Source organism: Exophiala mesophila, assembly GCF_000836275.1.
Source record: "Exophiala mesophila strain CBS 40295 unplaced genomic scaffold supercont1.5, whole genome shotgun sequence".
Lineage (NCBI taxonomy): Eukaryota > Fungi > Ascomycota > Eurotiomycetes > Chaetothyriales > Herpotrichiellaceae > Exophiala > Exophiala mesophila.
In genome coordinates, this window is record NW_015622508.1 from 1,192,594 (window position 1) to 1,209,209 (window position 16,616).

Consider the following 16,616-nt stretch of genomic DNA (forward strand, 5'->3'; position numbering starts at 1 on the left):
TATGGCGGGCCAGAGGTGGTCTTTTCGTGGGTTTCGTCTGACGAGAAATTTTGGTCAAACTACGAGAGAATTATGGCCGAAGAAGAGTAGATCAGAAGTCAGACAGAGAAGTTCTTACCTCGAATCATAACTTACTGAGACGTCATCTGGCGCATGTCAACGCGAGTCCGCATCCAGGAGGGAATCCTGTGCCTGGATATTCAACATCAACTCGAAATTGACAAAGCTCTACCCTTCGCTTTGACGTGTATTGCCATACGCAGATTCTGCAAGCAAATACGAATCGAAGCCGTGGTTGAGAATGACACAACCTGCTCGTCGGTCCCTCCAGAGGTGAGCCTTGGTCGCAATGTCAGGATCCGCATCCAAGTCGAGCGATCACTCCGATCTAGATCTATTCACCGCCGACGACGCGGGTGACATTTCCTCAAGGTATTGCACCTGGCTAACTTGATACTATATGCGATTAACCTGTGTAGCAGACCAACCCAACATTCAGACAACCGACAAACCGGGTCATCATCAGCAACTTCTTCAAGCAGAGCGCATCCCTCGACACCGGCAACATTAACACCTTTGAATACCACGGTTGCAAATGGCACCTCGGATGGTGCCTCACTGTATGAAGAAACCATTGGGAAAGAAGGAGGACCACCAGATTGGTACATCGAAGGCCCGGGACGTCGTGTAGGATATGATGACTTGACGGCGATCGATTGGATTTATGAATATACGAAAGAAAGACAACGTTTGAGGAAGCTCATTGCAAGCAGTCAAGGCTTTTCTGGCTCTCTACGACAATTCTTCGATGCCAGCCAAATCTGGATTGTCCTTGTTGCGACAGGGGTCTCTGTAGGATGTGTTGCCGCGGTCATCAACATTGCCTCTGACTGGCTCGGCGACATCAAGACTGGATACTGCAAACAGGGAAACGGCGGTGGTCAATTCTACCTCAACAAGCAATTCTGTTGCTGGGGTCATGACGATTATAGCCAATGTCTTGACTGGACACCCTGGCCAAAGGCCATGGGCATCAGATCGACTGGTGGAGGCTATATCATCAGCTACATTTTCTTCATCTTGTTTTCTGTATGCTCCTCGACTTCCCTTTCGAGCTTATTGCTAACGTCATCTTGAGATAATTTTTGCTATTTCCGCCGCGGTGCTTGTAAAGCATTATTCGCTTTACGCTAAACATAGCGGCATACCCGAAATTAAGACGTTGTTGGGTGGATTTGTGATGCGGCGTTTTCTGGGTGGTTGGACTTTGGTGACCAAGTCGGTCGGCTTGGTAGGTACACTCAGACCAGATTTCTGTTCCATCCTTCTTACAATCACAGTGTCTTGCAGTTTCCTCGGGCCTTTGGTTGGGCAAAGAAGGCCCCTTTGTCCATCTAGCTTGTTGTTGTGCAAACATCATCATGAAGCCCTTTGACTCGTTGAGTCAAAATGAGGCTCGAAAAAGAGAAGTCCTTTCAGCGGCTGCCGCGTCAGGGATATCTGTCGCTTTTGGTTCGCCTATTGGCGGCGTCTTGTTCTCCCTGGAACAACTTTCCTACTACTTCCCCGACAAGACCATGTGGCAGTCATTTGTTTGCGCCATGATTGCCGCGGTGACCCTGCAGGCACTGAACCCGTTCCACACGGGAAAGATCGTGCTATATCAAGTGACATATTCCGAGGCGTGGCACAGTTTCGAAATCGTTCCATTCGTCTTACTCGGCGTGATCGGTGGGATTCACGGCAGCCTATTTATCAAGCTCAACATGTTTGTTGCACGCCTGAGAAAATCGGATCGGTATCCTCTCCGCGAGAAGCCCATTCTAGAGGTGCTGATTGTGTCGGCCATTTCAGCCCTGATCAATTTCCCCAACCTTTTCATGCGAGCTCAACTCTCAGAACTCGTCTTCTATCTGTTCGCCGAATGTGCAAGCATCGGCAACAACGATATCTTCGGCCTTTGCAAGGATACTACTCTCGGATCGTTGGCTTTGGCGTGGCTCTTGCTTGCTGCTGCAATGCTTGGATTTCTATTGGCGAGCATCACCTTTGGTCTGCAAATCCCAGCAGGGGTGATTCTCCCAACCTTGGCCATCGGCGCATTATATGGCAGGACAGTTGGCGCCCTGGTCGAATTGACGCACAGAAACTTCCCAACCTCGGTGCTCTTTTCTGCTTGCGACGCGGACGTACCATGCGTCATTCCAGGGACCTATGCTATTGTCGGAGCGGCTTCAGCACTTGCAGGGACCACGAGGATGACAGCTTCAATTGTGGTGATCATGTTTGAGCTGACAGGCGCACTCACGTACGTCCTGCCTATAATGATATCAGTCATGCTTGCCAAATGGATTGGAGATGCACTCAGTGCTCGGGGCATCTACGAGTCATGGATTCATTTCAAGGAGTATCCCTACCTGGAGCAGAAAGATTCAACCCAAATACCACATGTCTCAGTGGCCAATCTCATGACCAACATTGAAGAAATGAAATGTCTGGACGCCACCAAAGTCCACACTGTCGGGTCCTTGCAGAAGACCCTTCGCTCAACGCCATACCGGGGCTTTCCCGTGATCGCTTCAAAGAGAGGAACGGCTGGAGACACCAACAGACACCGATCTCCTCGTGACAATACGTTGCTAGGATACATATCAAGAGCAGAACTATCATTCGCTCTTGAACGATTCTCCCAGTCAAACCTGGGCTCAGAAACAAATCCACAAGAAGCAGTCACGCCACAAACACCATGTTATTTCATCTATCATTCAGAAATAGGAGCCGCCCGCGGCATCGACCTAAGACCATGGATGGACCAAACACCCATCACATTAAACGCACACAGCTCGCTTCAACTCGCAGTCTCCATGTTCCAGAACCTCGGACTAAGGTATTTACTCCTAGTCGATCGAGGAGCGTTCCGTGGCATCCTGACCAAAAAGGACGTATGGTGGATTTTGTCATCATCGGAGGACAAACGCAAAGCAGGGGCCTTTGTCGCGGGCGCAGGTGCACTTCGCGAGTCGGCAGAAGCACAGGATGATGAAGACGGACCTGAGGAATCCATGGGTCTGCTTCGAGAAGATTCGGGCGCCAATACCACCAATCTGAATGCCTCTTCGTCAGCATAGAGCTGGCATGCCATGGCATGCCATGGTACATACATATATGCATGCAAACTTGGCACTGTATGCAGAACTATTGAAATTTTTCCAAGATAGAGACCAAAAGGAGGAATCCATCTCGACGTAGGAAATCCTACTCGTATACGAACAGGATTCCCAGAGATTGGATTTTTTTGTTCATTTCCTTTGGTCCGTCGCTTGTGCATTGCAGACAATATGACTAACTGATGCCTACCTAACGGACCTACTGCTGCCCATTCGTATAAGAAATGCTACCTACCTACATACCTAGCTAGCTATATGTAGTACAAATCACGGCTTTTTGGCCGTGGTGTTGGGACTATTCCCGTTCCTAATTCACCGACCTCCACTGATGAAATACGTATTACAGGACACCGCTCACCTGATCCAGTACGGGGACCTGTGATCAGCTAAACCCAGAAAGAACGATTCCACATAAGTACATATGTACTTCATACATGCATGCATTTTGCCCCTGCAGTGCCTTGCTTGGTGGGCATTGAGCATTGAGCATTGGGCCATTGAATACCGTTCCTAACGCCATGTTCATCACTCGCTCATCACGACCCATAAGTCCAGAAACCCACAGACCCTGTCTTTCTGTGCGACATACCATAGACTCCTCTACGAAATCCTGTCTCTGGTCCCGATCTTGTGATGACCTTGTGATGATGTTGGAATGATCCTGAATCTACTGACTGATGTGATTATAGTGATAACACTCAGTTCTCATGCATCAAGATTAACCTACCACCTTCCTATATTCAACCCGTGACCAGAGATAGAGACATGATACACACGATGAGACAATGGCACAATGCAAATATGACGATCGGATCCATTATGATGATGATGATGGTGATCGATCCTAGGGTTGATTTCTGATATTGAGCAAACGGCCCAGGTGTCTAGCTAGTGATATCACATACATACTCCCACATTCGTGTAATACTTAGTACCTCCCTACAAGTACATACCAAGTATCTATGTGCTTTACTTGTTATAGCATTCGAGTTGACGCTCGAGAGTACAAACAAATGAAACGAATGCTTGTGGATGGATCTACAATTGGAACTACTGGATCTAGGACCATGTAAAAGATGTACGGTACTCCTCAACCGGGGTTATTCGTTCGCCTGTTCGCTCGTTCATTCGCATAAATCTTTGTTTCTGGATCCGAACATAGAAGAAACATTGGCTTCCCCTTGCAATAATAACAACAACCTACGGAACTCGTACAAGTACATTGATCGTGATGATCGCGAGTTCACAAAGTCCCATCCAAATCCCCAGACCTAGGCCTAGAATCAGAACGCCAAAAGATGTCATAGGCAAACACATACTCGAACTAACTGACTACCTATTTAGGAACCAATGCACTCGTGACTCGCCCACTCATTGTCACAGAGTCAAGGACCAAGACTCACAGGACCCAGCCCCACAAGTCGTGACCCGATCCCTACGGTTAGTTTTACAGTAGAACAACCCCCGAAACAGCATCTATGGATACATACCCACGGAGTACAGTCCCGCGATTGATTGCCATTCAGTAAATCCGGCAGGCTGGTAGAACCTGTTAGCCACAGTTGGATGCCTGAAACACCAAGGGTGGAATCTCCGCGGGCTGAGGGGCCGCGAGCGAAGTCTCTGTTGATCATCCCCGAAAAAGGGATCGTCTACTTAGACGATCGGTTGGGCACTTCCTAGTAGTCCACGAGGAACTAAGTATTCCGTAGTCTTTTCTAGCGAGAGGAGCTATGTACGTTTACGGACGACGAAGAATTGGACTGGAGTACTTTTCTGTAAATCTATGACAGCATGCAGATATGGGGACATGTGAGTCTGTGGACTATATGGATGGATGCAGTATGTATGTATGGGCGGGGGAAAGAAAGAGGCACGTAAACTCCACTTTGTGAGTAGAATCAAGATTTCCTGTAGGCAAGTAATGATGTAAATAGGTGTTTGCAGAGGTACAAGTGCCTAGGTACTCAACAGAGTAATGTGACCGCTGCCCAGAGTTTCCTCGCTTGATGAAGAATGATGGGGCAATGGGAGCTCGGTTCGACGCACTCTCTAAAGGATCAGAAGGGGGGCGTCCGGTGTTGGACGCCTCGAATGTGGAGGATTCAAGTCCACGAGAATCGAGAAAAGAGCCAAAAAAAAGTACCCAGTTCAATAATGCCAGCTGCGCCCAGGCATCGCGGGATCGGGCATTCTTCTACCTTAGGCAAATCATCTTTCACCGCGGTTCCGTTAGTTCAAATCTCTTTCTGCAGTATACGAGGCATCCATTCTCGAAGGACCAGACGGGAGGCACGGGTGTAGTCCCTACAACTCCCCGTCTTTTCCTGGCGATCACACGTCCGTGCAAGGACTTGAGGCCCCGAGGGGCCTCGGCCACAAACCATACCACAATTGGGTTGTGTCAGCGGCGTTGTCACCCTGTTCGCACCGGTAGCTACGACATACGTCAAAAACTGGTGACAGACACGTGGTCATTCTGGACCACGGTGATGGATTTTGTTAGTTTGTTTTTTGGAACCAGGCCACGGTTTCCATTATCGGAAGCGGAATCCCTCCTTGTTGACAATCTCGAGAAGATTGGGAAGACCAAGGCTGATTGTTTACCTGTTGTGTCTGGCCTTGCAGAAAGTTGACAAGAGGGACACAAGTCGAAAAGTTTAGTGAGAGACGGTGTCAGGGGAAAAGCCCCATTCAGTCTTCACAAAACCCTGCTTAGGGTTGACAGCCACACGTGGAATTGGGTGCTCAGGCTCCCGAGCCAATTCGCCTTTTTTTACGCTTCTAGAGGCTAGAATGATGTCCGAGGCATTCCTTTGGCACGATCGTCGGGATCGGCATGGGCACATGGTGCTAAGCTCTTATGCTGCATGATAATAAGCGAGACGACGGTGCGTCGTCAGCCATTCATTGGACAAACTCGGCACCGTTCGTTATCGTGCAAAGTCCCCAAGTGTTGGAATTTTGTGCGTGCAGCCCCCATAAATCGAGGAGAAGGACTTTTTTCCCTGGTAGGATGAAGGGTCTCCTCTCGTGCGAATGGAATGGGTCCTCTGCTGTCAAACAACCGACACAAACAGGCACGACAGGTCAGTCTAGCTTGGAACTAGACAATTGCTAGACACAGGTCGAGGCGCCAGGCCACGCTCAAGTACTCCGTACGTCCAGCATAATCGGCAGTAATGTACGCAAATGGATCCTGCTGTCGATACGCATCGATTTGCACATGTAGTGCCTACGCACCAGGAATGTGGACGCAAGGTTGACAAGCCAAGTGCGAAGTCCACAGATGATGTGGGATTGTCCAGGTTTCCGACCCCACGCACGTGTGAGATGTCTCCTTTCACCTCAGAAGCGTCCCGTCCAGGAGTGAGATCATGACGGGGGCACCGAGACCAGTAGTTAGTCGCCGTTAATGAGATTAGTTTTCTATGTGGTCTGCGTCGTCCAACATCCGTTTTGACTGCAGATCTCTGTCGATCATTCACGTAACAGTATGCATCTTCCTCCAGAAACATGAGGTATACTCGTGGCTCGCATAACCGCCACAATTCCCAAGAAAGTCTGTGGACGAACATGCAAAAGAGGGCAAATTTTGAGAGGCACATTGTCCGGAGCTAGTATGATGATTGACAGAGGTCTCGATGTGCAAGTGACAAACTTTTCCTGCATGACTGCTGCTAAAATTTGGCTGTCGCTTCTGATGTTGACAGAATAGAGTCCAAAACCCGCCACGGTAGAGGATCCCTCTCCCCGGAGGTTTCCAGCCCCTCAGCCCGCTGGAGTCTGTCAAGGCCCATCCACACGACATCTATCTACGGAGTACTTGGTGTAGAAAGGATTTCTTCAAGTGCTTCGATGCCAAGTCAAGGCACCGCTCCACTTGGTACTTATTAGTGAGGCAAAGACGGCTCGGGGAAGTTCTTTTAGCAGTATTAGTGTCGAGGATTCAACTCTTTGGTACCTTATGGTGCTTCTTGTTATGGTTAACACCAGTGACAGCAGTTTGGAACTCCCTGTTGCCGCGTGGTGTCAGATCCACTTGCCACCTGAGTACTGCTCGATCAGATTTCATACCATCTGTCCAATAGAATATCAACCAGAGCACGGCGCCCATTGCGAGGTCATCATTGTAACCATGGAACAAAAGTTCCACAATCATCGACGACACTTGACACGTCAAGGTCTTTGTCCTTCTTATCGCCAGTCCACCACCTTAGTCTGAAGTTGCTTCTTGACATTCGGTGTTGGTAGCGCGCCACTTATGCCTCTGCTGCAGGAGGTCCCATAAATTGGTCGCACTTGGTCAATTGAGCATGACTGTAATGCTGACACCCGACACCATGGCATGACGCTGAGAAGAATACTGGTCTTGAGATATTGGTAACTCTGAATTGGAAATCCCCACATTGCTGGGTCATGCTCTGAGATGATCGAGTATGAACCCACTCTGGTCGCCAGATCTTTACACCCCCGGAGCTGATCAACCTACACACTGACTCCAGTGAAGATGGTGGTGGGGATCTGGGACGATGGAGTACGGAGTAGTCAAAGTTTCTCCTCCGCAACAACCTTCTATCGGCATCATTATGTCAAAAGCTGACACTCCAGAATGCGCGACCAGAATAAGTACTAGACCAAGTGATGTCTCTGAAGATGGCCTCGCTACCGCCACTGGAGACAGTTATCCTTCACGAACACAGTCCTCATGTCTTTTGAGAGGCAGGAAGCCCACCAGACAACTCGTGCCGTAGCAGGAAGAGTCGTTCCAAGCTCTATCCCAAACCTCCAGGAAGGACACCCTGTAGGCTCTTACTGTACAATAGCATTCTGTTTGAATTTAGAGATAATACTTGTCGTTCCTGGAGGCTGTAGAGCTTTTAGAGAGGTTGTTTTCTGCACAATTCGCGCCTAACTGGTCCAATTGTACTGAGTACTCACATGATGACCATATCTCCGAAAGGGAGACGTTGTGCGCGCGGGATGTGGCCCAAGTTACTTTTAGTTGAAAGCCTGGTTCCCACTTACCCACTCGACAGAGTTGCGAGATGCAAAGCCCTAAACCCCCACTAATACCTGAGGGCTACCCTGTACTCCGTAGATGATCCTACGGATACTCATATGGCTGGTGGCCATGAAGTGAGTACGGAGTTCTGCTCAGGGGCCAGGCTCCATTGTTGGCCATCTTCAGCTCGTTGCTTGCAGACCGTCAATGGAGGCAATGTCACGATCACGTCAACAAGCTCTTATTGGTGTTTTCCATATACAAGACCAGAGCTTGTCCAAAGCAAGTCTTTGTATCAGGAGAATGGGCTCATCATGTCTGACTTCTGATCCATGATGTTGTTACCAAGAACTTGCTTATGGCTTCGTTAGGGCAGCACTGAGCAACTAGCCATGCAGACTTTGGTACCTTGCAGCGTTGCCCATTTGTAGCCTGTGAAGAAGAGGACGAAAGCGAGATCCAATATTTCTGATTTGACCGCGATTGAGTGTCAATGTAATCATAGGGTCTCTTCAAGTGCTACAAGAGGCCTCGCCGAGGGTTTCCAAGACTCGTTTCCAAGGGGTCGGGGCGCCATCTCGAAGTCTCCATAACCGGAAATCAGACAGAACACCGACATCCGGAATGAGTGCAGGACGAGAGCACATCTTGTAACGCCCAGCTATCTCGAGCCTCCCTTATGTAGTGTAGCGACAGTAGTGCGAACTTTGTGAATGTCGGACCATCTTTGGATGACCGTTTGGATTGATGAGTCTTTGTGGAAATCATGGATATCTCGACCATGACCCTGGGAAGATGCACGTTTGGGCCTAGCAGGAATAAGAGTTGAATGACAGCGGAAGCGGGTGTGACTCGTGCGAGCCGCGACAGCCATCAGTGAATAAATCGCGTGGGAGACTTTGACACCTGACACACGCCATTCAACGACGAGGTCTGGATTGTCTACCCTGCTCGTGCCAAGGGTGCAATGCGTGCCCTGTACGGAGTACATTGGAAGGCATGAGGCCTGATGAACTGCTTTGTGGTCAGTGAGGTTCACTGGTGAGATGATTGATGAGTATGCGGACCTTCTGCGTAGCGATCAAAACGCATTATGCGTAATCACGACTAGTGGGGGGGAGAGGAGGCCTTCTCTGCACCAGGGGTCTCCAATCGTTGGTCTTTTCCATTCCAGTCACTCTCAGCCCTCAGCCAAGTCCCTGAACGACTGGTGGTGCAATTACCCCTAGCTGGCACTCGGAATGGGGCAAGTAGAAGTAAGGCCTGGGTGATTTGCCCATTGTGAGAATGGTAGTCAAAGTCAGCTGTGGCTTTGTGGCTAACCCGCCGATCCCTCAAGGATCACAGGTTATGTGGCCCTCCTCTTGTATCACTTCAGTTGCAAACTTATCATGTGGAAACGGAGGCGAGATAGAGAGGACAGTGCATGAATGTGATAAGCCGAGGACAGTGTCCTGACACTGGACAGTGAGGGTGACATTTCTCGTTGATGGAGTTCTCATCAATTGCGAGGCGGTGACAATGGCGCAGGGGGATCCTCGAGAGTCCAGCTTTTCCAAGGCGAGATACGCATACAGAACAACAGACTACAGACTACCTACAGGCTACAGCACCTTCCTTGAATTCATGGCTACGTAATCATCTTAGGGGTGAGCATCTGGAAGGAGCGACGAGTCTATCCAGAAGCTCCTGCCTCTGTAGTACTAGCACATGAAAATCTCCCATGCCTGCCACTTTTCTGCAGAGGGTCCCACTGCATGATGCCACCTGGTAATGTTGGTAATATTTCCGATGCATAACCTCCCGTGGTCCAGCGCCGTGAGAACAAGTTTGTGATACTCTGGCCGACATGCCATGTACCAGGTTCGGAAGGCTGGAGGATTTCCACGGCTGGCCTAGTTGACGGAACATTCTCCATTGGATTCGGTGCGGCGGTGCGACCCTTCTCTGCTAGACTGATATACCTAGAGCAGATGTTGCTGCGAGATATGCAACAGCAAAGCGATCCAGTCAGCAAAAACTACCTAAAGAAAGAGCATGGTTAAATACGCATACTGCACATTAGGAACGTACGCATCAAATCTTGCAGTAGCAGCATCCTCAGAACCTATCGCCTATAGGCTTCGGTCTCTCCATCGCCAGGAACAGCTGCCGGACACTCGAGGTAATGAAACACGATCCTGGGGATGCCTGCCAATCGCTCAAGTTGGCTCGATTTGACTTGCTAATAAACTCCTACTACTGTAGGCAGCCTCGACTCTGCAGTTTCCCATGCTTAATCTACCAGGAACAATCCTGACACTTCCGTTGCTCTTTTAAATTTTGAAATGCAACTTGAACCATCCCCGTGTCCAATCGTGAATAGCATCACTATTACCGAGCTTCTGGGCACCCAGTGGCAGCTTTCAAGCCTGTGACAAATTGGCACTACCCTCAAAAGGATCCCACTTTCGTCGACCCACAATCCGAACCGCACTACACCTGTACGGAGTATGCGTATGCATAAGCTGTAGGCATGCCACCTCTCAACATGTGTGGTTCGTTCCTGTCTCGAGAATCAACGCGAAGATGGTCCCTTGACCACGGATGTGCATCTCATCTCTCGAGGCTGAGACTCGGGTAAACCCGTTTTGCTGCTATATTTACCAGCTAGCTATACCTGTTATCCTGATTGACTGCCTGTCCTTGTTTGTATCCTGCATTGAAAACCCACTTCTGTAACAAGTTGTACCTTTTATAACCCATCCAGCTGGCCGGAGGACTTTAGAACCGGTTTCAAGTACAGAAAATTCCATCTTTATCCGTCTCCGCCACCTATCGTATCTGGCCCAGCGATCGGTGAGATGATGACACAAGTTGAACAAGGTCTTCCTCCAGATCTTCTAATATTGCGAACTGCGGAGGTCGGCTCGCCAGTTAGACCAGGTGCATGCCACCATGCCACCCTGCTTGCACTCTTCTCTTTGGAGCAGTGTTGAGTGCTGATCTTTTGCCTGCGCGTACCCGGATCGGGGCAGGCCACGAGGGTGCTGACATTACTATTGGTAAACTGTAGTGCAAGGCTAGCTTAGACTCTAGAACATCACGGGCCACGGGCTGGGTTCTTGGGCCTTTGTTGAGAAGGTTTGCGCCTACAACGCCGGGGATCATTCCGCCTGTACGCCCAGCATCCAGTCACTGCCGTGCAACAATGACTAGGCCCGAGGGGCCTACCAGGCACTCCAGGCTTCCAGAGCTCCGGCGGACGGGGTCGCGGATGCCACTCGGCCATACTAACCCGCGGCGGGGCAAGCTTCAAAAGCCCAGAGGGGCCCAGAGGGGCCCCCCCCAGCTGTAAGTTAGGTGGGAAACCCCCCCGGTGCGCCGCTGCGTCAGCTGTCAATGCTATTATCCAGGTGCCAGGTGCCAGGTGCCAGGGACCATCTTGCGTGCCAACGTGCATTGTTTGGCACTACTCGTTCTTGGATTCATGCCCATGATCTTGCCTCCTAAAGGTGCCAGCATAGCCCTGGCCAAGGCATGAACTGCTCGCCGGGGGCCGGAACAAAGGACGAGAAGGGGCCCTAGGGCCACGAGACCTTGCCAGGTTCCTAGGTTTACGCAGGTCCCATGCCCCAGGCCCCAGGCCCCAGGTCCCAGATCCAAGGATGTTCGCAGTTTGTGTTACCATGAACATCGCTTCTAAAAGATTTGCCGTGCGTGTGTGCCTGGGGGCGTGGCTTCACACAGTCTCTCGCACTCGCAGACACCAGGCAGCGAGTGCAACACCATCCTCACCCTGGCTACCAGGGTCATCCTGAACTTTTGACCCACCGCCATCTGCACGTTCTCCTGTCCGCTCCATGCCCCAAGAACAAGCCACCGAACCACTTCCACTTGTTCCTGATCCTCTCCTCTACTCCGTAAGTAGGCACTAGGCTCTTGTCAAGCAATGACAGGTCGGTGGGCCCCCATCCGCTGTTGCGCCATGACATCTACCCACGGCGCCGGTTGCACTCTAGCGACCATGGTGCCATGTCCTTTGACTCGTGGGTTCTACAAAGTTTCAAGAGTTGGATCAAAATGTCCCCACCGCCGTTGGTCGGCTTCTGTGAGCCCAACTACTACTCTTCCGCCCATGCACTAATATCGTCGCACCCACAAATTACGGAGAACTGTACTGCCAGTTCCTTTGCTCTTCAATTCTCTAGCATTCCCGAGTCCCATTCAAGGAGACGACCAATGTCTTACGGGTCTTGGTTGCATCTTTGATCTCTCCTTGGTGCTCGACTCATACCGAAATCCACCAGCTCAGCCAGCAGCGGAGATAGTAGTGGACTGTCCCCACGTGGTCCTCAACCCTCGACCCTACCTGAACCTACCTGACCCTACCTGACCCAGTCCTGCCGCCATCTGCTCAGGTCCAAACCTCATCTCTTTTGTTGCTCCGTCCAAGTCGCCTGCGATCCGATCCCGGCGTCTCTTCTATGAGCAAACACGACCTGCCTTCAAGCAGTAACAAGGAGGAGGGAGAGATCACGGAACAAGCCCTCTACGAACTTGGTCTTCTCAATCGACATCCTCGCCCAGGTTCCAGAGTCACCAGACCACCAGAGACAGACAAAGTGGCGCACTGTAAGACAGTCTCCCTGCAATACATCTCGCCCTCCAGCTGCTCGAGATTTCAGTCTTCGTTCTTTGTTCAAGTTGTCCATCAAGAGACATGAAAGAGAGAGAGCGCTGACACAATGTTTGACCATTCCTCAGACCAGCCCTCGCGTGCGAGGAACGGTAACTATAACTCGCGCACCCTTTCTCACAGCGGTTCTGTCCAAACGCCAAACTTCAAACAATCCAGCATATCATCGGGGACTCTGGGACGGCCGCGCACCCCCACCGATCCCAGACCTCGAACCAGAGACCGTCGTGGTCCCCCATCCCCCTCTACCAGCATCCCAGGAGCGGGACACCCTATGGCCGGTATGCTCGACTCGGATCGTTCCCGTTCTCGTCGAGACCGCACCTTTGTCGGCGGAGAATGCGCTGCCTGTGAAGAGCTGCTGGAGCATACCCTTCGAGGTGAAAGAGTTCTACAGTTTTCGTGTGGACATGTTGCCCACGAGGCCTGCTTCTATGAATACATAAGAGATTCCGACACACAATACTGTCCGACCTGTGAGGCCCCGCTCGGGCTGGATTCGTTTCGAGGAGGAAGCATTCTTGATCTGAGTATTTCTTCACGTCATCCCCGCTACTATTGACAATACTGACTTCGTGTAGCCAAATTGAGTAACCTGGTACGAGCGGTTGCACAGAAAGAAGTCACCTCTCCCCGAAGCACCGCCACCACGCCCATGCCATGGGACCGACAAACTCTACAGGACGACAGTGTGAGTGCTCGTGAGGGAGGCCAGCGACATAGCAGAGACAACTCAAATCGCAACAGTCGAGATAGCCAACGACTCAGAATTGAACGCCTAGGCGTTGGACTAACAAGCCCACCCGCCCAACAACCCCAATCAATCCTGCCGCCCCGAGAAGGGCGTGAAGGGTCACTGCAGAATGGCTCGCAGCACGGTCCCCTTTCTCATATACGCACAGACAGCGGCAATACGTCAAACGACTACACGAATGATCACGCCCACTCTCGCAAGCATGATTATGACCTACACGCCATGGAAACCACCGTCCCCAGTCCTCATATGAGACAAGTGACACAGCCTATCCCTTTTCCCACTGTTACCGTCCGCAGCGAATATCCGACCTTGACCAGGTCCCATCAGCAGCAAACGTTGACCTGCCTGGTCACGATCGAAGTTCCCGAGAGCAAGTGGCAGCCACAATTCGATGAAGTCCAAACTACTCCTCCCGTCCCTGCGCTCCCTTCCGATCCAGGCCGGGGCTCATCTAAGACAAGACAAGATATCCCCCAGCCAACAGCGCCTGTTGAATCACCCGAAGTTCTGGAAGAGATCACCGAGGAGCTCAGAAATCGAGTGGATAACTGGCATGGCCTCGAGTTTCAAAGATTTGGCAACCTTCGCCTCCATAGTGTTATCCGTGTGGGCAAGGATCGCCACTCATGGCAAGAGCTGGAATGCTATCTTTTTGGCGAAATGTTGATTTGCGTCAAAGAAAAGAAGAACGGCCAAGGATCTGTTATCTCAGAGTCTAGTCGCAAGCTTTCGAGGTGTACCCTCAAGGGTTCCATTTTGATCAAGAAGCATTTGCGTCAGGTTCATGCGTCACCAGACGAGAATATTCTGACATTAAATCTCTCGGTTGCTGAACTGCCCACCTTCCATCTGCATTTCTCTGATAGAAGTCAAATGGAACAGTGGCAGCGGTCTCTTCGCAACCTCCACTCCTCGGAACCGGTGTCTCAATTACCCACCGACTATGAGCAAGACACTTCTGGGACAGATGATGAAGAGTTTGGTCGAAGACACCAGGGCGAGAGACGAATACCATCTGTCGCTTCATCGTACGGTGCACCGAAGTCAGCCACAACCGCAGCCACCGAGTATTCCTTGCACAGGCCACCCACAGACAAGCGAATGCCAACTTCTTTGCATGTTCCCGTGGATCTGGTGGTTGTGATCCCAGTCTCATCATCCATGCAGGGTCTTAAGATCACGCTACTCAAGGACACGTTGCGCTTTCTCGTCAACAGTCTAGGCGATCGTGACCGTATGGGTTTGGTCACATTCGGCTCCAGCGGAGGTGGAGTTCCCGTGGTTGGCATGATGGGCAAGCAGTGGTCAGGCTGGAACAAGATTCTCAACTCTATCCGTCCCGTAGGCCAGAAGAGTCTACGAGCAGATGTTGTCGAAGGCGCCAATGTTGCTATGGACCTTCTCATGCAGCGCAAGGCAGAAAACCCCATTGGCACCATCCTTCTCATCAGCGATTCATCAACCTCGGAAAGCGACAGTGTGGATTTTGTCTCCCAAAGGGCGGAAGCAGCTAAGTACGTGATCACTTTTTGATATCTTCTCGTATTCCGCATTGACTAACTTTCCCTCCAGGGTTGGAATCTACTCCTTTGGCCTAGGCCTCTCCCACAAACCAGAGAGCATGATCGAATTATCGAGTCGCACCAAGGCGTCCTATCTGTATGTCAAGGATTGGATGATGTTGCGCGAGTGCGCTGCTGGAGTCCTTGGATCCCTGCAGTCGATCTCGCATCAGAACGTCAAGTTGAGACTCAAGCTGCCAGAAGGGTCTCCCGCCAAATTTGTCAAGATCAGCGGCGCCCTTCAAACGACCAAGAGAGCCACAGGAAGAGATGCAGAAGCCGCTTTGGGTGATCTGCATTTCGGGGATAAACGAGATATTCTCGTTCAGCTCGTCATCGATCCTGACAGCTCGTCGCAAGAACCTGCACCACAAGACCCTTGGGAGTCCATCGTGTCCGGATTGGAAGCACTGGGAGGTCCCTTGGACAACGAGGATGCACGCGTGCAAAGCGTAGAAGAACTTCCTCTCTTGCAGGCCGATCTCCACTTCGGTGACTTTTCGCGCGATGGATCTGTTGCACACCTCTCGCGTCCCTCATTGCTTGCAATAACAATGCTACCTGCCAATCCCAGGGCTCGGCAAAACGGCCGTGCATCGACGCCTCCTATCCCTCCCTACCCACATATTGTCCAACGAAGGATGGAATTACTAACTTCGGACATGTTGAGTCGTGCCCTGACACTGGTGGCTCGCGGCCAACACGATCGGGCTGCTCACCTTTTGAACGAGACCAGGACAATCCTCAAAGGACTTGGAAAAGGCGGACTTCCTCCTCTTCCTCCCGGAGCGGCACAACCAGCGCATAAACACAATTCCCCGACAGTGAAAGCGAGAAGCCCCCGAGCGGCCACACCAGATCATGCACGCGACCAGAGCCCTCATTCTGACACCAGTTCGAGCACACCGATCCCCCGCAACGCTGGCGTCGATCAGAGTGTCATGAGCGCTCTCGACGCCGATATCGAGTCAAGCCTGGAGTGGATCGGTCATCCTGCCGTGTTCTCGCGAGACTCTCGTAAGGCTGTGCTTCAAGCGATAGGCGTCATATCCTCTCAACGGGCTTACACCTTTCGATCTGCTTCCGAGTCCATATGGGCTGAGCGAGTTGCTGGCGTCAAGCGACTTACGGAGCTCTCACGGGAATGGCGAGAAACGGTCGACGATGCACTGACCGAAGAGTAATGAAACCCACGATCTATTCAATTGGTTCTTGACCTTGTCCATAGGTAGTACATACATGCATATGTACATCCCTTTTGTATAACTTTGAGTATAACACGTGATATGACGAGCTTTTGTGACAATTCAGCAATAGTTCATTGCGGTTTAGCGTTGCCAGGCATATAAGCCAACTCCTCATATTCTTTTAGGCTATTATTATATTTAGTTCAACCAGCATATTCATTTCATGTCCCCAGAAAGCAAGATTTTTTCCGATCCTAAAT

At 50.9% G+C, this 16,616-nt stretch overlaps 2 protein-coding genes across 3 annotated transcripts; both read left to right on the forward strand.

Moving 5' to 3' along the window:
• Positions 1-329: 329 nt before the first annotated feature.
• On the forward strand, positions 330-3,128 carry PV10_07195 (uncharacterized protein; the record flags this gene model as incomplete). Its single annotated transcript, XM_016372066.1, has 4 exons — positions 330-432; positions 480-1,089; positions 1,139-1,291; positions 1,341-3,128. The coding sequence occupies exons 1-4, from the start codon at positions 350-352 to the stop codon at positions 3,126-3,128; spliced, it is 2,634 nt and encodes an 877-aa protein (XP_016221398.1). The 5' UTR covers positions 330-349.
• Positions 3,129-12,348: 9,220 nt separating this feature from the next.
• PV10_07196 lies at positions 12,349-16,577 on the forward strand. Of its 2 annotated transcripts, XM_016372067.1 has the most exons (4): positions 12,349-12,786; positions 12,919-13,380; positions 13,432-15,121; positions 15,180-16,577. In XM_016372067.1, the coding sequence occupies exons 1-4, from the start codon at positions 12,639-12,641 to the stop codon at positions 16,351-16,353; spliced, it is 3,474 nt and encodes a 1,157-aa protein (XP_016221399.1). In that variant the 5' UTR covers positions 12,349-12,638; the 3' UTR covers positions 16,354-16,577. The 2 variants fall into 2 exon arrangements, with proteins under 2 accessions (XP_016221399.1, XP_016221400.1); XM_016372068.1 differs by having other exon boundaries at positions 12,349-13,380.
• Positions 16,578-16,616: the final 39 nt, after the last annotated feature.